This window comes from Notamacropus eugenii, chromosome 3 (genome assembly GCF_028372415.1).
Source record: "Notamacropus eugenii isolate mMacEug1 chromosome 3, mMacEug1.pri_v2, whole genome shotgun sequence".
Classification (NCBI taxonomy): domain Eukaryota; kingdom Metazoa; phylum Chordata; class Mammalia; order Diprotodontia; family Macropodidae; genus Notamacropus; species Notamacropus eugenii.
Window position 1 is genome coordinate 262,876,062 of NC_092874.1, and position 21,262 is coordinate 262,897,323.

Genomic DNA, 21,262 nt, shown 5'->3' on the forward strand with positions numbered 1-21,262 from the left:
TTTTTTAAAAATCTAAGTTGGTCACTGATTTCCATATGCATCTTCACAGGTTTCTTTTGATGACTGCCCCCTTTTCTCCCAATAGGAATTTTTCTTTCAGTTCAGCATGTCATCCCTTTAAAAATTATTTTTATCAGTGCCATTTGTTTTGTGCCCTGCTCCACAGAATTCTGGAGAGAAAATGATTAATGAAAACTGAACATTACAGCCAAGTGTCATTACACATGTAATCTAGTAGTCTTCCACCTCTAGTGAAAGGAAACATCTGTCCTCTGAGATGAATATTGGTCATTGCATTTGATCTTCATCTTAGTTCAGTAACTATTTAGTGTTTTTTTCATCTGTATTATTGTAATCATTGTGTGAATTGTCCAGTTCATGGAAAGTTTGAATTCCTACAGTTTGCCATTTCCTACAGTGCAATAATTTTGCATTAAATTCATTACCACAGTTTGTTTAGACATTCCCCAATTTATGGGCACCAGATTTGTTTCCAGTTTTCACTAAACAAAAAAAGTTCCAGCATTCAGTTTCTCAGATCCTTCTATCTCTCTTGGGCTGATTTTCTTGCTAGAATTTTTAAGACTAGATACTCTATCAGTCTCTTTTCTGCACCCTTTGAAATGTGCTTTCTCACAGTCTGGAGTGGATTTCAGGTGATGCTTGGCTTTTATCTCTTTGTTTAATCACAAATTTAAGAAGTGACTGGCTGTTTCACTCCAAGGTTCTCATCATTTCACAGGACTAGTAAAGATGCAGATCTCATAGAAAGGGATCCTTGTTACGTTCTTGTGTTTATCCTTTGTTCCCAAAGAGGACCATGACATCAAGATGATGACATGACTTACAGTTGACTTTGATTTGAGTGAGAGAAGGCTGTGCAAGGTCACCAACCTCACTTTCTTCTCTTGAGCCATCTGGGTCCAGTGGCCTGATATTCATCAGGGTAACTGGAGACAACCCAGGATGCAATGCCAAGACTCATCAGGAAGATGAGACTTCCTGACTCCAGGACTGGCACTATAGCACCATCTAGCTGCCCCAAAGCTATAACCATATACTAATAGATAAAATTCACTACCAGCTAGAGAAATGAAAATTAAAACAACCTTAAGGAACCACCTCACACCTATCAGATTGACTAAGAAGACAAAAAATGAAAATGACAAATGTTTGAGGGAAATTGTGGGAAAATAGGTTTACTAATACACTCTTGGTTGAGCTATGAACTGGTCAGACCATTCTGAAAAACAAATTAGAACTATACCCCAAAAATTATTAAACTGTACATACCCTGACACATAGATCCTAGGTCTATACCAAAAGAGATCCAAGAAAGAGAAAAAGGACCTTTATGTACAAAAATATATATGGAAGTTCTTTTTGTGTTGACAAAGATTTGGAAGCTGAGAGGCTGCCCATCCACTGGCGAATAGCTAAATAAGTTATGGTCTATGAATGTGTTTGAATGCTGTTATGTTGTAAGGCTTCAGGAAATCCTGGGAAGACTTGTATCAGTTGGTGAGAGTGAAAAAAACCGAATCAGAGGAATAATTTATGCAGCAGCAGCAGTATTATAAAGATAATAAACTTGGAAGGACTCAGTAACTCTAAACACAGGGACCAATCACAGTTCCCGAGACTTGTGATGAAACGTGATTTGTACATCCAGATTAAGAACTGATGAACTCAGAGCGCAGACTGATGTATTTTCTTCTGTTTCCGTCTTCTTTTGCCTTTTTTTGAGGGGGGAGGGAGACATGGCCAGCATCTATTAAGTGCTACTCCTACATCTAATTATCTTCTTTGTCTTCCATCATATACTTTCTTTCAATATAATCAAATTTATGAACTTGCCATTTTCTACAAGTCACCATGGTAAATATGACAGATACGGAGAGGGATATAACATAGGCTCTGTTTCCAAAGAACTAACAATCTCCCAGAAACTCTGAATTTGACTTGGCAAAAGTTTTAAAAGAGATTGGGACTCAGAATTTTTGTTGTTGTAACAGGAATGTTTCAAGGCACCAACCAATAGACATTGCAAATGAGGCTGTACTGCTAAAGTGTAGAATGGTCAGAGTGACTGGAGTCGTGTTGGAATCAGTCTCCAGTGCATATCATTTTCCATCTTAATTTATTCCTGTTTGTGATTTAGTGTCCTTTGTATCCCACACATACTGTTTGTTTATTGGCTTGTCACTTTCATTTTTGTCTGTTTTAGATCCTAAATCAGTAATTCTAGATGCAGCTTTTATTATTTACATCAGGGATTCTCATGTTATCTTAAAGGTGTTGTGAAATTCTTTATAAAATCTCAAACATGAAGTGATGTAAATTTTCAAATGGGCAGGTGTTAAAGTGTGCTCTTCTATGCAGTTGGTGGACTTTGTAAAATCATATAATGCCATATGTGATATAGCCTCTCCAGAGATTTAAGAATCAGTTATGTAAATAAGGAACTTTGTTTAACTCCTTTTATATCCACAGATGACTATACTCTCAGGGAAGTATTTATGTATATAATTGGTTGTCACTTAGGTTGGAAACAGAACTTTGAACCAGAATTAAACTAGTGACATTTCCATTTCTTTAGTGATATAGATGATGTGATTTTATCCAGAGTTGGGGCTACATAAGTGACCAATAGAGTAATATAAGTAATGTACACTTAATTTTTTCTAGTCTCAGGGTGAGAATGGACTGAGAGTGAGATATTTGTGTGAATGTGTTTTCTTGGATTAGGGATTCTTAATCTTTTTGGAGTCAGAAACCCCTTTGCAGTATCTGGTGAAATCTGTGAATTGCTTCTCAGAAGAATCTTTTTAAATTCATAAAACACATAGGATTATAAAGAAAACTAATTAAATTAAATACAGTTATCTGCTTTTTTTTTAACCAGGTTCTCAAACCTCAAGCTAAGAATAACACCTGTCTTGATTCTTTAGAACAGGATTAAGAGAAAAAAATCACAATCAACAGACTTTCCTCACATGTGGAAAGAACAAAGGATGTTTCCACTTTTGAACTGGGCAACTCTGTTCTTTTGGGGATTAATATCAATAAGTTATAAAAACCCATCACTCACACACACACACACACACACACACATAAAATCTATATGAACTACATTTAACTGGAATGACTAATATTTGTTATGATTTAACTGTTTAATTTTTATATAAGTATTAAGAAGTTAAAGATTTTGTTGTATTTCTGTATTTAGCCACTTGGTTTTTTATGAAATTCTACATTAATAGCTAAATCTTTTATTAGTTTATAACTTGAAACCAGAAATCACAATATAATACAATCAGTTATCTCTCTGTGTTATAATACTATAGTAAATTTTTAAATCTATGTATGTAAAAATCTCCCCTTCTCCTTTTAGGAACGCTAACCTTTGGTTGAAAAATGTCTGGTTTGTTGGGATAGTACGAGCTATTTTTGATTTCTGCTGTTTTCTTTGCTTTAGGTGATTGACCTTGGCTCTGGTAAAGGCTATTTAAGCTCCTTCCTGTCCATGCAATATGGCTTAAAGGTTTATGGAATTGATTCCTCAAGTGTCAATACTCATGGAGCAAAGGAAAGAAACAGGAAATTGAAGAAACACTGGAGGGTCTATCAAACACGGTCAAGAGCACATAGTGGTCAGGCGATAGAAAAGGCAAAAGAAGGTACAGCACAAGAGGAACAGAAAGGTGAAGCAGATATCAAAGAAAGGCTCCAAAGTATAAACGATAGTCTCACAAATGAAGACAAGGGATCTATCTCAGATTCAGTCTTGCCAGATTTCACGGATGCTGTCACTTCTGACGTCACAAGGCAAATGGAAAATCACACTGCTTCTCTGCCACAAAGAGCTGGCAGCTTCCTGCTGGAAAACAGATCGACTCTTTCAAATGTTTTGCCTGTTGATGCCATCAGACTTACTGCTTCAGCCACTAAGACTTGTGGAAAACTTTCTGAAGAACATGAAGAGAGGAAAAAAATGGTGGCCCTCAAGGACCAAGCACGGGAGTCAAATGAATCAAGCATTTATTCACCTTTAACCTCTTATATCACCGCAGAATCTGAACTTTGTGACATCATTACAGATCTGGAGGTAGTTAAATATTTTATTAAAATTCATAATAGTTTAAAAATGTTTGCAGTTTTCAAAAATAGTAGCAGAGTATATAAGCCTTATGATAAATTATCTATAGGTTAATAATAAAAAAAAAAAGCCAGAGAAGGCCCTATAAGCCCAGTTTGACTGGAGCCCATTCCAAAGTACAGGATCTTCCATGAAGAATGTATTGATTCTAGTTCCCTTAAATCAAATAGAAACTTGAGAACAAAATTGCCTCAGTTGTTCGAGGCTTGAAACCTCAATAATCTTTGATTCTTTCCCCCTTCTCACTCCCTACTTGCCAAGCCATGTTTATTCTACCTCCTCAATATCTCTCAGTGGACCCTGTCCTTTTACCTTACCATTGTCTCCATTCAGATGCCCCATTACTTCTCACCTGGATGATTGCAATAACATTTTTACTGGCCCCTCTTGTTCTCTCAGCTTCTCAGGGGGTTTTCAGCCTGTTTTGTTTAGTGGACTGCTTTGGCAATCTGGCAAAGTCCGTAGACCCCTTCTTGGGATAATGTTTTTAAATGTATAAAATAAAATACATAGGCATGGAAAGAAAACCAATTATATTGACATGTTTTTCCCACTTGAATTCACTAACTTCCATGAAATCTACTCATGGACATCAAGTTGAGAATCCCCACTTTTCCCTTTGCAGTATCTCTTTCACACAGTTGCCAAGGTAACTTTCCTAATACAGAAGTCTGATCACTTCGCTTTCTTGCTTAGAAACTTTTGGTGGTTCCTCCTTAGTTGTAGGATAAACTACAACAGATTCCCTTATTGGCACAGTAGGAAGACTCATCTTCTTCAGTTCAAATCTAGCCTCAGACACTTCCTACTTGTGTGTGGAGAAGAAATTAGCAAAGTACTCCTGTGTGTGATCCCAAAAGGGGTTACAAAAAGGCAGACATGACTGAAAATGACTGAACAGCAACAAAAAAAATGAGAACTGAGTAAGGAATGACTGTGCAAAACCACTGGGTAACTAACATGGTCTTCTGGGACTCAGCTTCCAAATTCCTAAAATGAAAATGTTGGGCTGGATAACATCTAAGTGCCCTTTTAGCACTGATGAGGTAATATCCTGGGACTGATTCTAAGGGTAGCCTCATGATTGGTCTTTTAGATATGTCATTAAGTCAACTCACTTTGGATGGTATTTAATTAACTAAAATATGTGTATGTATGCATGTGTGTGTGTGTGAGAGAGAGAGAGAGAATATCATGATAGCAAGAGACAAATATTAAGTCCTAAGTCAACTGACCTTAAATTAATTAACCAGTCAGAAGGAAAATGTTCTTTAGGGGAACAATTTTTGCATTTTTCACATTATTTAATGTAGAGGGAAAATTAGCACTCAATATTATGTCCTTACTTAATGTTAAAATCCCACCTCTGACACCTGTGTACCGGTTCTGTGCAAGTCATTTAAGCTTTAAGTACTCTGGGCATCTGTCTAAGACTGTGAGTAGCAGAGAAGGTGCAGAGCCCTCCTAGATGATGGTTACCATATGTAAGTCATCTTGTTTGCTTCATTTTATGGGCCAGTTTTTTAGTCTGGCTAGCTAATCTAGAAATGCCAGTGTTCCCAAGTGCACACATAGAAGGTCTAGACCTATCATCTTTGGATCATGAAATTCCCATGTAGGATCATTAGCTCATGGATGTAGATTGAGAAAGAGATCATTCTTTTCTTCTCTGTCACTTTACAGATGAGGAAACTGAGAACCCAGAATATTAAAGTGACTTCATTTGAAACCCAGTCTTCTGTCTCTAAATCCAGGATCCTTTCTTTCCACTGTGTGATACTGCTTCCCATTCTGTTATTAATTGGGGGAAAAACGATTCCATGTTGAGAGCAGATCAATATTGTCAGTTTGTGTATAGTGACTATTTTAGTATATATATATATATATATATATATATATATATATATATATGTATATATATATATATATATATGTAAAAAAACTTATGGAAATTTGGTAGTCACAGAAGCTAGGACAGTTCTATAATTTTTAATAATTAAAATTTTTCATCTGAATAGCTTTTATTAAAACTCTTTTCTGTTAACAAAATCACCTTTTTTTATCTTTTTCTTTCTTTGTGAAAGGATTGTATTATGGTAGGTCTGCACACATGTGGAGATCTTGCTCCAAATACTCTTCGGATATTTACATCTAAGTCAGAAATCAAAGGAGTTTGCAGTGTTGGTTGTTGTTACCATCTTTTATCTGAAAAGTATGAAAAACAGCGCAAAGGTCAGTGTTTTCCTGTGTCCAAATCAAAGATACTAATACCTAAAAATTGTTGTTTTAGGTTCAGCTAATGACTAGAATTTATTCTCCTTATTCTCTTACCATTTTTAAATTATATCTGGGATAAAATTTATTTTGCCAGCACTTTTAAGATATCTTTTAAGATTTGATACCTTACTACAAATATTTTCTTTCAATTCTTTGGTAATTAGAACATAATGCTAAAAATTATTGCAATCTTAAACTATTTAAATATTTTAAAATATTTAAACCCAGGTTTTTTGATTTTTAGTTTTTTGGTGGGAGTTGCCCCACATCACCAGTTTTTATGCATGGTTAAGCAAGGGTTCTGTAACATAATGTCATTACTAATGCAAAGTTACAAGTTTTATCTTTATAGCTGCAGGTTTTATATTTTTTATTTCCAGGAAATATAAGTAATTTATATATTAACTAAAAAGAATTCTTGGTCTGTTGCTCTAATAAGATTTTAAAGATAGATTAAACTATTTTTATCTATTCAAAGTAAGTATAAAATTGATTAAAGTCTTCTTACTATTTGGCCTTATCTAACAAAGCTTTGTATCAGTTGGCCAGGCAGAAAGTAATTATCACCAATTAAGGAAATCAGAGTGTAAAGGAAGGTTGTTTAGGAAAAGTGGTGATAAATCAGTGAATTTAAAATTTTATGTAACAATGCTTCTGTTTTTTACCAAAAAAGTCATTATATCTAACATGCTGTCTTTTCACAAAACAAGCTATGCAAATCACATTTATTTAAGTAAAAGGTTAGGGAAGGAATAAATGTTCATTAAACATCTGCTGTGTCAGGCACTTGCTGTGCTAAGTGCTTTAAAGGTCTTATCTCACTTGATCATATTTGTTCTTCACAACAACCCTGTGAGGTGGTGCTATTATGATCTGCATTTTACAATGGAGAAAATTGAGGCAGACATAAGTTAAGTGACTTCCCCAGGGTCACATAGCTGGTAGTGTCTGAGGCCAAATTTGAACTCAGGTTTTCCTGATTTTATGTCCAGTAATCTATCAACTAAGTCATCAACTGCTTTAGTAAAATAAATAAAAGTAAAAAATTGTGATAATATTTATAATGGCAAACAAATCTATCCCCAAAATGCAATAAAAACATATATTTATATTACATAGATACTTATAAATTGATAACATTTACAGTTTTCATGTTCCTAACATAAGAATAATAACCACAATGATAGTACCAAGGTAATGGGTAGACTTGTTTTTTGGCATAAATTGCCTCAAAATATGGTATCATAGATATTGTTACAATTCTTTTTCAGTCGCCTCTTGATGTTAATATGTTGTTTTGTAGCAGCTTCAATAGGATTAACATAGCATTAACAACTACCAGTAAAATAGAAAAAAAAAAAAAGAGTAAAATAGTAAAATTACTTTGATAAACCAGAGAACTCTTTCTTTACCTGAAGTCAAAATCTAAGAAGATTTTTTTAGGCTCAAACATTTGTAACAGCATTGCTACCATAAAACAAGTCATAAACTATTCCTTTTCAGATGGAGTAAGACCAAATGTGTCATATTTGTTCATTGAAAATGGGTTATTTGACCATTCCCATTTATAAAGATCTGGGTCTTTTAAATAAAAGGAAAACAGCTTCTGTAGAGCTCTCAAATGATTGCGTTTACTTTCTTCTTTTTTTCATTTTCAGGGTAGCTTTTTTGTTTTTCAATTGGAAAACACATCAGAATGTTATTTCATAAATTTATTACCCATATTTCTGAATTTTTCATAGATCCTCTTTCTCTTTCAGGAACAGAAGTGTGACTTTGAGAACTTTGTATTGATTTCTTTAGAGTTCACAGTTTTTACAAAAATATCTACTAAATATGCGTATTTTGGAAGTCATTTGTGTTATAAAATGATTTTTCTTCATTTTTATGTTTTATGCCACTTTGAAAAATGGCAATTTCTTCTTTGAACTCAGACATGCTTTGAAGTACTTGGACACGAAGGTTCAAAGTGTTTGGCATAATAGAGAAGTGCTATGTATTCTCTGTCCTTGTATTATTGAACCATTTTGCAAAGAACTTTTCTTTAGGTGGTCTGTCTGGTCTTTTAAAAAGTTATTACAACTTGATAACTTGTATATGGCTCCTCATATTTCTCTTCACAAGTGGTACAGACATTAAATTTGTCCAAACTGCATGAAGGACCAAATTTTTTACTAATGCTTGCATTTTGTTCTAACATCTTTTGGGCTTTATTAGTATAGAAGCCAATACTATTTTCCCATTGTGTTTTTTTATTTTAAAATCCATTAATTATATTGAAAATATAACTTGAAGGGGCCTTATCATCAACAGGTTTGCAAAGTAAACCATCTGCCCTAACATCAGTCTCAACAACATATCATTCCTATGAAATCAGATGAGTATCTACACCTATTGCCTCATCCATTCGTGATATAAATAGGTCTTTAGCATATGGAGGCAATTCTCCTTTTCTCCTTATTCTCTGTAACTGCAAACAACCATCCAAAGCTGGAGGGGGTTTATAGGTTTATACCATATTGCCAGAAGAGTCCAAGACACAAACATCTGATCTATTCCTTTATTTTACAGGGAAGAAACTTGAAGATGGGGGAGATGGTGAAGTGATTTTACCAAGGTCACTAAGCTAGTTAATGACCGAACTTGGACCATAATTTAAGCACTTTGAGACCAGGCACTGTTTTTGCCTTTCTCTGTGTCCCCAATGCTTAGTAAGTGCTTAACAAATATCCATAGGATCACAGATTTAGATCTGGGAAGGGATCTTAGAGCTGTCAAAAACTTTAATGGGCTGCATTTAAAGTAACAACTTTAACGACACTCACTATATTCAGCTGTAGTTTGGCTTAGCACAGATTAGTATGTTTTAGAGGGTGTTCATGCTTTAGACTCTTACCTTTGGAGTATGGACATTGCAGTATTCCCTTTACCCTCTAAGATTCTGGGATCACTATATTATGCCACATTCAGTTTTCCTTTCCTGTTCATACCCACCTGCCTCTAGTCACTCTTAACTTTGTTTGCTCAGCTGTTTTAAAGTTTGAAATAGGCAGTGAAATCCTTTGGGATGTAAATATGAGTTATTAATAGTCTACCACAGTATAGTTGAATTTTTCTTGGTATGCATACTGCTACATTTTATGAAGATATTTGCTATGTAAACAATATGTGTTGTTTCACATGAATGTGTTTACACAATAGACTGTGGTAGACTATGGAGGTGGTCTGTCATGAAAATGTAAATTTCCAAAAATACCTCAAAGCTAACTGAGCCTTTATGGAATACTGAATTTGTAACACGTGTTTTAAAAACTGCCTTTAAATATTTATATTTTAAAATCTCTTGAAGTAGCCCCTAGAAATAGAGATTAGAAATGGTTCCATTTGTTAACTTTATAGCTATGACATATTTTTCCAGGCTTGACTTAACATTATCATATTTAACCTTGATAATGATGATTATGATGTACTGTTTTAAATTCTTGCACCTGAAAATTAGAGAAAAATCTTTCTGATTTGAAACTAAGATAGAGATGGGCCATTATGTCCAGTAACTCCATGCATTATATTAAGATCATCTGCTCTCAGGTGTCTTAGAATCAATAAAATTTTTCAACAATGTACGTTATTAATGGTCAAAATGAGCTGAACTGTACTGTCTTAGTATTTCATTCAAAATACAAAATCCTGGAAAAAGGAAAATTTAAACATTGGGATACACTTGTAGGCATCTCAAATTAGCCTTTTCTCAAACAGGATTCATTATCTCCTCTCTTTAGAACTTCCTTATGGCTGTAGAGGGAGGGCACCGCCATCTTCACAGTCACCCAGGCTTATAACCTTGTTGTCATCCTAAACTTCTTGTTTTCATTCAGCCCACATGTCTAGTCCATTTACCAGTCTTGTCATTTCCACTTTCACAACAGCTCTCATGGGCATATTCCCTTGCCTCCTTCCAAGCAGCCGCCACCCTAGTTCAGGTCCTCATCATCTCTGGCCTAGACTTTTTGAGTATCCTTTAATCCATTCTTCACACTGCCAAAGGCATTTTCAAAGTATACATCTAACCATGTCACCCACCCTTCTCCCCACTCAATATACTCCATGAAATAGAAATTTTACAGATGTAAAGTTCTGTATTTGGCTTCTAAAGATCTTCATAACTTGGACCTTTCCCACCTTTCCTGTCTTCTTACAATTTTCTCTCCTCTATACAATTTTTGATCCATCACCACGGTCTTCTTGATATTCCTTCTACCTGGCACTCTTATTTCTTTATACTGGCCTTGCCTCTTTCACCCCCATGCATGGCATGCTTTGCCTCTTTCATGCTACCTCTTAGTTTCACATTGTATATAAGACTCAGCTCAAATCTCACTTCCTACAGGAGGCATTTCCTGGTTGACTCCTTTGCTGGTACCTTTCCCTCTGATATTATATCTACTTTGTATATGTCTTTTATATATCTAGTGATTTGGACATTAACCGTTAGGATATGAATGCCCTGAAGACAGTCACCATGTTTTTTCCTTTCTTTATATCGCCTGTGCTTAGTACAGTGCCTAAAACATAGTAACTGACTAACCTAAATAATAGCTTAATTTTAGCAACACGTGTAAAGATCTGAATTAAAGGAGAATGCAATGCGAGATTTTCTCAGTCTTTAGCCCTATGTTGCTGTGGAAATGAAAGGGCTTATAATGATGATTCAGGACCAGATTGTGGCCATCAGAAGTTGCAAAAGGGTTAACCTTAAGTATCCTGGATTATGTCATATAGATTATAAAGGAAGATAGAAGCTGTGCAACGTCATTGCTGATTACAGAAGTTTAATCTTAGCCTTATACAACTTAATACCAGACTTAGTATCAGAGGCTTGCTACGTTTCATAAACTGACAGTAAATTACTTTTGCTACAAATTCAAAGCAGACTTGAGAATTCAACAAATTAAGCTTACACAATCAGGACCTTTATCATAAACAGAATTTTGCCCACAATCATCCAGATATGACACTAGACTACACCTTAAATCTTAAGAACAACACATTTAGTAAATGTTGCCATCCCACGTATTCAGTTTCCAGATCCCATGGAATGAAAGTACAGCTACTGCAGAGGCATAGAGCTTAGAGTGTGTTGTGTGAGGAACAGAGAGGCCATTTAGGCTGGATGTAGAGTATGGGAAAGGAAGTAGTGTCCAGCAAGGTTGGAACCAAGTTACACAGAATTCTAAAAGCTAATCATAGGAGTGTGTATTTTTGTTTTGTTTTGTTTTTTCCCCCTAGAGATTGTAGAATTGAAACTGATTGATCAAAGGAGTGATATCACCAAGTCTGTACGTAAGGAATCCCATTTTGATAGAATTTTCATAGGATGAACTATGAAGTAGTAAGAAAGCTGAGACAGGAAAATCATCTAGGAGGCTGTTTTGGGGATTAATATGGTAGTACACCAGAGTTGTCATAGAGGTAGAAATGACAAGCTTTGGCAGCTGATTATGCTAAGAATATTTTGAAAGATGGATAAGTGTGGTAATTAGAAGGATAAACAGAAAGATGATGCTTGTCATGTAATGTTGAAGATTTTGTCACTGTGTCACCAGCTTGTCCAAAGGAAAATGGTGCCCAAAGCAGATGATGAAAATATCTAGATTGAGTTTTGCAGTTATATCTTTTGTTTTCAGAGTTACATGAAATGAATGGCTTGAACTAGTTTCCTTAGGACCTGATTACCCCCAGATTTATGGAACGCTGAGGTTCCAGATCTAAGGAACTGAGAAATCAGATCCTAGACTCCCTCAAGCTGCACCAGCTCATCAGCCCAGGCCAAAATAGACTTGTAGCTTTTTGTTGTCGTGTCCAACTCTTCGTGACCCCATGGACCGTAGCATGCCAGGCCCATCCTTCACTGTATTTGGATGTCTTTCTAGCTTTACTCATCTTTATTATATTGGGCCATTAAAGCTGACAAGGAGGCTGGAACTTACTTAAGGCAAGCTGTTATGACTTAAACACACACACACACACACACACACACACACACACACACACAGCTTTTGACTTGTCCAGTGAATTGAATTTACTTCACACCTATCAAATGCCTTCTTTTCTATCATATGAGACAAATGGATGTAATTTATATGATTAAAAAACTATCATGCTTATCCTTACCTTTAACATGCTAAAACCAAGAAGAAATTCCACAGTATTAATTTTTTTTCAATATACTCATTGTCTAAAGTTGTTTGCCTTTCTGAAAAGAACTTGTTAAAGGCCTCCATACAGTTTTTGTTCACTTACGGTATGCAGGAAAATGGGACAGAAACCACATTCAAATTCATGTCATGAAATACAATTCACACTTAGTACAGGAACCATAGAAATTGTGGTTTCAGAGCAAATTAAGGAATTTTTTAATTGACTAAATGACATCTAAACAAATAAACAAGAAATTACCTGAGCAGCTAAGAAGGACATCCAATATGACATAAAAAGTCTACAATACTTCTCAAAGACTGTTATTTTCACATTTTTGACAGAACATTCAAATGTTCAAATGTTCAAACAAGGAATGACTGTTCAGTTAGAACTTTGCCTCAGGAGTTACTCTATATAACACTTGGTTTAGGAGTCCTCAGTTGTCTCCAAAACTTAATTTATTTGTAGCACCCTTTTGAAAACAAAGTATGCCTTCTTTTGAATCTTTTTCATTTCCTTTCATTATATTTACAAGCTTTTAAAAGTTAGAAGTTAATAAGTTCATTGAGAGTTTTTATTTATCTGACTTAAGAGTCCCAAGGCTCCCATTTCCCTGTAAGAAATCTGCAGGCTACACAGTTTCTAAGTAGGCATTCATTTCTTAAATCCAGTTTGAGGTTGTACTCATGATGGCACTGCTAAAAGTATTTTTTAAATTAATGAATGACAACAAAAATCAAAATGAGGTGTCATGACCACAGAATTCCTTACTGAGGTAGGCCTGCTTGTGATGTGGCTATGCATACTGCATGTTCTGCTGTTGGGACTTTCCTGAAAGCCTTTCAAGGATAGTAGGAGCAATCAAAACAGCTACCATGTGCCGGGCACTGTGCTGAGTGCTAGAGATACAGATATGAAAAAGATAGTCCCAGCCTTCAAGGAACTTACAGTCTAATTTGGGAGAAAGGGGGTGGTCATGATGGAAAAGTCCAAAAGAGTGCAGCCCAGTGGGAAGTGAAGAGATAGCTAGCCTGGTTCCTCTCCCTGTCAGAAGTGGCGCTCATGGCATAGCCTTTGAATACTGAGGATCATCTCCTCATCACAATAAGATATCTAAGACTTTGATATCAAAAAAAAAAAAAATCATTTGCCTTTTTCCTGAACTCTCTCCACTCTTCTGAACTTTCTTATCTATATCATAGAGGGCAGCACCATCTTCTCAGACACCCAAGTGCAATCTGGGTGTCTTTCCTAAATCCTCACTCCCACCCCACCCCCCAGCCCCAGCCCCAGCTCCATCTTTAATCTGTTGCCAAGACTTGTAAAGGAAAGAATAGTGGGTGAAAAAAAGACCAGAACTAGATGGGAAAAGTCCTTACATGTTAGAATTGGGGTTTTTCATTATATACCATATATATTTATTGCATTCTATACAATTACTTCTACTCATTATTTAAAGCCCACTGCCTTTGGGATCCAGCTCACCTCTCCACACTTTTTTCATAATATTACTCGTCATGCCCACTGTTTTTAAGCCCAGCTGTTGTACTTGCTGTTCTCTAACTTCAGAGTCTGCCTCGATCTCTGTACACAATGCCCTACATGTCTGGATTAATGTCCCTCCTCTCGACCCTCTCTGAGAACCCTTAGCTTCCTTGGAGGCTCAGATCAGGTACTGTCTCCTATAAGAGTCACTTCCTGATCCCCTACTTATTAGTTGTCTCTTCTCCATCATATTATTTTGTATTTACTTTCCAGTTTAATGCTGTATTCCCCCTATAGAATGTAAGTCTTTGAGGGCAGAAACTTTTTGAACAGATTTTATCTTTAGCACCTAGCATAGCACCTTTCAGTAAAAGCTTGTTGTATTCAGTTACCCTATGGTCCAGTGGGGGTTTTTGAATGGGAAGTTACTTGGTCATGTGGGTTCATTGTCTGCTGTGTGATATAGTCTTTGAAGATGAGAAAGAAGAGACCATTAAGAAAATCATTAAAATACCAGAGGAGGGGTAATGAGAACCTGACCTAAAGTAGGGTGATGGCCATATTCTTGGAGCATATAGGGGATGAATGCAAGAGATATTAAAGCAGTATTAAAAAGAATTTAGTTGTCAGGTAAGAGGCAATTAAAGGAAGAATCAAAGATGTCCTTGAGGTTTCAAACCTGACGGACTACTGGGAGCATGATGGTAGCATCAACAGAAATAGAGAATTGGGCTGCGTAAGAAGAAAATGATGTATTCAGTTTTGGACACACTGAGCTTTACCATCTAAACATGCAAGTGAAGGTGATGAAAAGCAGTTGAAAATGTGGGACTGGAGCTTAGGGAGCTGTGCTGAATTATATAGATTTTTGGAATCATCTCTGAAGAATTGATCATTGGATCTGTGGTTGTAGAAGACATTGCCAAGGGACAGAGTGTAGAGACAGAAGAGAAATGCTCAGGACACAGCCTTAGAGGACAGTCTTTCCTAGTAGTTGGGAAGAAAAAGATGGACCATAGGTGACTCACAAAGAATGGTCAGGCAGTTGAAGAGAACCATGAACATTTCAGTATCATCAAGGCAAGGAAGAAAGACATGAACTAGAGTTTATTGGGAGTGGAAGTTGACCCTGCTGGCCAAATGTGAGAAATATTGCACAGGTATAATGACAACCAATTGGATTTGTGACATGAGGAGGAAGGGATAAGCCAGTGATGACTCCAAGGTGTTGAGCCTAAGTGAGTGAGAAGATATTCCTGTCAACGACAGAAATAGAAAAGTCGAGGAGAGGAATAGTTATTAGAGGGAAGATAAAGGATTCAGATTTTAGACTTACTGCTGGTGCAGTGTTCAGCTTGCATGGTCTAGCACACACTGAGAAATGAGTGCCAGAAGCTTTGGGAGCAATAGAGGTTGCAAATGTAGGTATGGGAGGCACATACGTAAAAAGGGCAAGAGTATGGAGGAGGAAGAGTTCCAAAGATGGAACTTTAAGTAAAATGCATTAAAAATTAAGAAACTTAAATGATGTCTAAAAGTTCTTCTGTCTGGAAAATTATATGATTAAGTGAAAGTTCTAGTTTCAATTTGTTTGAAAGAGTCTATAAAATACAAACCAGGATTTTTCCAGTTAAACCCAGCTCATTAACAATAAGGAATTATATGTAGAACATTTTGTAGCTTATTTAGCATAATAGGTATCTTTTCAAATAATTCTACATATACAAGCACCAAAAGTAATATAATGTTCCAATAAAATGTGCAACATAGTGTTAAGCAACTTTCTTAAAGCTTAACCCTATTTTTAGAACTGGGAAATTTCTCACATTTTAAAAATTATTTTATTACTCAATGAGCAGAACTTGGGTTCTTCTACTTGAAATATTGACTAATTATAAAATGGATACTGAACTAATATAGTCTTGGCAGAACAACATTTCTTTTCTTTTGAATTTGAGCAGTGTGCTTCTTTAAAGAGTAAAGGTTCCTGAATTACTTTTGTGACCTGTGCCTTTGTCTGCTCTGGCTTTTACAGATTGTGAAAAAAGCAAGTTTTGAGATGGAAGAAGAAATTCTTCCTTTCCTCTCCCCATTAATCTTCTGTTCATTATTCTTTCCTTGATCTTGGATTGTATTGACCACCACACAGTGAAGGGAATTCTGGAAAACATATCCCTAAGATTACTAAGAATAAGAAGGAATGAAACAACTGCATCTTGTACTGAAGTTTGAGGAATACAAACTAATTGAGAGAGATCCATTGCAGAAAACCATTGGGAAAGCCCTGGTGACCATTTTATGCTGTGAAAGACACATGTGATGATATACATTTTCATACTGAAAATCATATTTCTATTGAAAGTAAAAGAAATCTATTTATTATTATTGTTACCCATAAAATCACTTTCACTATGGTAGCAAGTTAGATAGCACACTCAAAAGATAATATGCAATGTCTATGTAATAGCAATTCTTTAATAAGCCTCAAAAGAATCTTGGAAGGAGTAACATGGAAATAATTGCAAGATTTAGTAATGACAATGTTCACCTACATCCTTTATGGAAAAATAAATATGTTTCTCTCACAGGATTTCTTTACATTTCCTTTTACCTCATTAAATTTGGACTACACTAAAAAAAATCAACTGGTGGCTACCCGCAAAACCAAGGCCAATTTTTTTTTACCTTAATGAAACTAATAAAATTTCCTTCCCACTACAACTACTGAAGTAAAGAAAATAAAATGAAATAAAAAAAACTACTTCTACATCTAAGTTGTTTGGAAGTAGCCATTAAAACAGTTTAGAAAAAAATCAGCACCCATTGGTTACATAATTTAGTGATATTATAGACACTTAAAGTTGGTGGTTCAGTTGTATTTAAACTTATTACCTAGGATTCTTTTCATAATTTGGGAATGTTATACGTATAACATGCTTATAGTTGCTTCTGATTTTATAGGGTATGGAGGCTTTTTTTGGTTTTGTTAATTTTCATTGTGCATTGTAGCAGGGTCAAGATTGAGGAGCTAGGTGGTGTTATGGATAAAGTTCTGAGTCTGAGGTTGAGGAACACTAATCTCTATGACTTCAGATCTGGCCTCAGACACTCCTAGCTGTGTGACCCTGAGCAAGTCACTTAACCCTATTTGTTTCAATTTCCTCGTCTGTAAAATGATCTGAAGAAGCAAATGGCAAACCACTCCAGCATCTTTGCCAAGTGTTGTGGGTAACAGATTAAATGACTGAGGAAAATAAAGGTTTGATCTTCTGAGCATATCAGTTTATTAAGCAATCCATGCCAGTTGCCTAACAAATTGGGACCAGACCTCCTTAACTTAGAACTGGACCCTAGATACAGGAAGAGACAGACTTTTATGCATTAAAAAGAATCAAATAAGGCTAATTAATTAAAAGGAAATAATACAATATTAGGTAATCGGATTTCTGATTGGAGGAGAGATTGGGGACTTTCTAAATTAGGAGGTACAATTCCCTAAATTCAGAAACAAAGCTGTCCCATTCCTCCCAAGTGTTTATCTTTAATCAAAGGGCCATGGCACCAATAACTCATTGACCACTATAGAGCCAGTTTTCAGATAAGATAGAAGGATTGCTTGAGATGCATCAGTCTTTGAATGTGACTCCGTTTCTGGTCAGCTGAACCTAGGTCCTTGGTTAAGGGTCTTCAAGCATCATGGAGAGGTAGTCCAGTTTCCCAGCCACACACGGCTAGGTTCAAGCAATGCGGTAAGATTTTCTTCTGATTCCCACAGTTGAATAAAGTTTTCTTACAAGACAAAAATTGGACTAACCACCTAATTGAATAGAAATGGAACCAAGCTAGCCCCAAAACTAAGTCACAAGATAGAGTCAATGTGGTTTACTCAGGTCTCACAATTAACCACTTACTTTCCTAATCCTTCTAATTTCCCTAATTTTCCTTACAAGAAAATCCCCAATGCTGTCACAAACCTTCAGAAACAACTGCCCAACAACAGGTCTAGAACTCATAATATTTTGATATTATCTTAAGTTTCAGAATCTAAAAAAATGAAATTATTTCCTAGATTTGTTCCAAGTGTATGTTGAAAATAAATTGCCATAATTTCATTTTTGATGTAGTACAGGCCATTTAAATGGAAATTTAAAGAAGTTTCAGTGAGAATTTCTGTGCCTTCAAATATAGTACATAATTAGTAATGTCATTGTGGATAGAACATGAAATTATTTTATATTAACTGGGTTTCACTGGTTGAGGAGATGCTATACAGGTAAGGAAGGATACTCTGCAGTCTCCATGGACTTTTAAAAATGGGAGGTAACTCCTAAATCCTGATCTATAGCTCTGAGCTCTGGACTCGCATTTTTCAACTACTCCAAAACATGCTAATCTAGATATCTCACCAACCCATCAAAGTCAGTGCATCTAACAAAACGTATTGTCTTTCCTCCTCAAATATTCTTCTGGTTTTGCTCTTTCTGCCAGCGGTGCTGCCACCCATTGTTTCCAGCTTGTTATCCTGTTGATCCTTCCCTCTCCATCACCTCTCTTACCCATTCAGCTCTCCAGTCTTATTGACTCCACTTTTGTCCCTCTTCTTTCTCTCTTTTACAGACACTGGATAATAGATATACATCTAGAGGGTTGTGTTAGTCCTTCGTTTTCAAGAGGACCATGACATCAGAGAAATGATGACATGACTTGCACTGGACTTTGTTTTGAGTGAGAGAGGGCTGTGCAAGGTCATAGCCTCACTTTCTCCTCCTGAGCTTTCTGGGTCCAGTGACCCAGATTCATCAGGATGACTGGAAATGGTCCAGGATGCACTGGGAGAAGGTACCTTAGAGACCATAAATCCGACTGAGAGATGTGAGTGACTTGTTTGGGGTCACTCAGCTGAAAGGTTTCTAAAGTGGTGTTTGAACCCAGGTCTTCCCACGCCCTGACACATGCTGCTTCCTTCATTTGTACTATGGCAGTAGTTTCTTTATAGATCTTCATTCCTCCCTTCTCTTCTGGCATTCAATCCACAGCCAGATTTATCTGAAATATGCAGTAGATCTGTTTATGTACCTACTTTGTTCCAAAATCTAGTGTCTCCTTATTGCTTACCAAGGACAACCAAATGCTCTTTCCTTGGCGTTCTGGGCTATCTGTATTCTGATGCCACCCTCCCATTCTAACCTTATCCTTTATCTCATATGACCCCCCTCTGTATGCTCTACACTCTAGCTCAACGGGGCAACTTCCTGTCCCTGATTTCACCATTTGCCTATATGTAGTATAGCCTTCCTCTGACTCTTCATCATTCGGGAGATGATAATAATGAACATCTAGCTCACAGGAGGATAGCTAGATGGTGCAGTGAAAAGAACAGTGGGCCAGGCGTCACCTGAGTTCTCTTAGCTCAGACATGTACTAGTTGCCAGTCACTTAATCCTGTTTGCCTCAGTTTCCTCATCTGTAAAATGAGCTGGTGAAGGAAATGGAGAACCACCGCAATATCTTTGCCAAGAAAACTCCAAATAGGGTCACAGAGAGTCAGACCCAACTGAAATGACTGAACAAAACCAGCAACAACTCAGCTCACAGGATTGTTATGAAGATCAAATGAAATAACGTGGTGTTTTGCAAGTCTGTTATTATCATTATTATTGGAAACCAGATAAACTCATTAAATGCAAGTCAAACTTTTGAGATGAGAACTTTGTGGCAACCGAGGAAGTTTCAATTGTATTAATATTAGCAACATTTAGAAAGGCCACCCAGAAGATAGAGATGAATTTCTGAGATTACCATTTACAGCACAATCAGTCTAGTTTTTCTCCTTAGGAAAATAGTTTATGTATCCATCCTTTAAAAAGACTGTAATTTAAATAAGATTACACCAAGGGCTACAGATTCTCCTCAGGCCATTCTAAGGTAATAAGCCACATGCACTCTGAAAACTGTCTTGTTTATGGAAAGTGTCTGATTAAGCACTGGCCTGATTGTATAGGCAGTATTGTATAATTAAAACCAGATCACCTATATTATGAAAATAATGAATGGCACATGGCTTTTTAGCAGTATTTGGAAATACATGAGTCAATTAGTGTACTTCCATTTTGGTTAAAAATAAATCTAACCATTTGAATGTAGAAAATGTGCTTTTGGAGTGGAGAAAAAGGTAGAATAAGCTAGATGTGGCCCTAAAAACAAATTTTAATAGCACTGCCAGGACATTTACATCCAGAAGAATGGTGTCACCTTCAAAGTAATCACCTTGTGAAGTGACATTCTTTTGATGATGTCACAGCTTAATAAAATATTGCCACTCTTTTATTTGCATTCCAAGCATTCTTTTATATCCTCAATGGGAGTTGCATTTTTGTCCTTTGAGAGTAGACTTGACTTTTTCAAAGCAGCCAGAGGATTATTCAGAATCAGATTCAATAAATAAGGAGGTTGAACCAGCTGATTAATGCCATTGTAAGACAGCAACACATCCTTATGATAATGAGAAGTACTCTAAGGTTGAAAAAAATATACACACACATACACATATATGCTCAACATACATACATATTTGCATAGATATGCTCATGTATTATATGTCTAGATTGTGTGTGTGCATGTGCAGACACACACGCATAATCTTCTTTGAGTTTCACATCCATACCATTAGGTAAATTATGCAGGCAGTATGCTCCTCATTTTATAGAGGAATACACAGAAGCTCATGTATGTTAAGTAATTGGCCCATCATTGGCCAGTAAATGCAAAGATGGAGTTTGAATACATATCTTCATGATTAAACGTCCATTATTCAGTACATCATGCCACAGTTCTACTTAGTTAATGTGATTGATTTTCTTGTGTCATTTGTGAGTTGTCTCCAAAGGCAATTCCAAAGATGTCTTGAGTGATAGAGTGGAAAGTACACTGAGGATTAGAGGGCATAAGCTGAAGTCCTTTTGGGACAGTAGGGTATTAGTTTCCTCATCTATAAAATAAAGGGTTGGATTTGAAGTCTCCTGAGAATCCTGCCAGTTCCACATTTCTGAATGATTCTGTGATCTTTAGTGAAAAGTCTCCAAATGTGATATTTGAATGACATCTTTTACTTTTTGTGTATTGGTTTTGGTACATTTGTTCACA

The 21,262-nt window shown here is 36.1% G+C and overlaps 1 protein-coding gene across 14 annotated transcripts in view; it reads left to right on the forward strand.

The window, feature by feature from the left end:
* Window positions 1-21,262, forward strand: part of METTL25 (methyltransferase like 25) — a 141,565-nt gene that overhangs the window by 49,207 nt on the left and 71,096 nt on the right. For all 14 annotated transcript variants that reach the window (XR_011977301.1, XR_011977298.1, XR_011977300.1 and 11 more), the window contains 2 exons: window positions 3,479-4,108; window positions 6,244-6,391. Coding sequence is in view for 8 of the 14 variants with exons in the window: in XM_072655487.1 (XP_072511588.1) it covers window positions 3,479-4,108; window positions 6,244-6,391 (778 nt within the window). In the remaining 6 variants the exon portion in view is untranslated. The remainder of the gene's footprint in view (window positions 1-3,478; window positions 4,109-6,243; window positions 6,392-21,262) is intronic.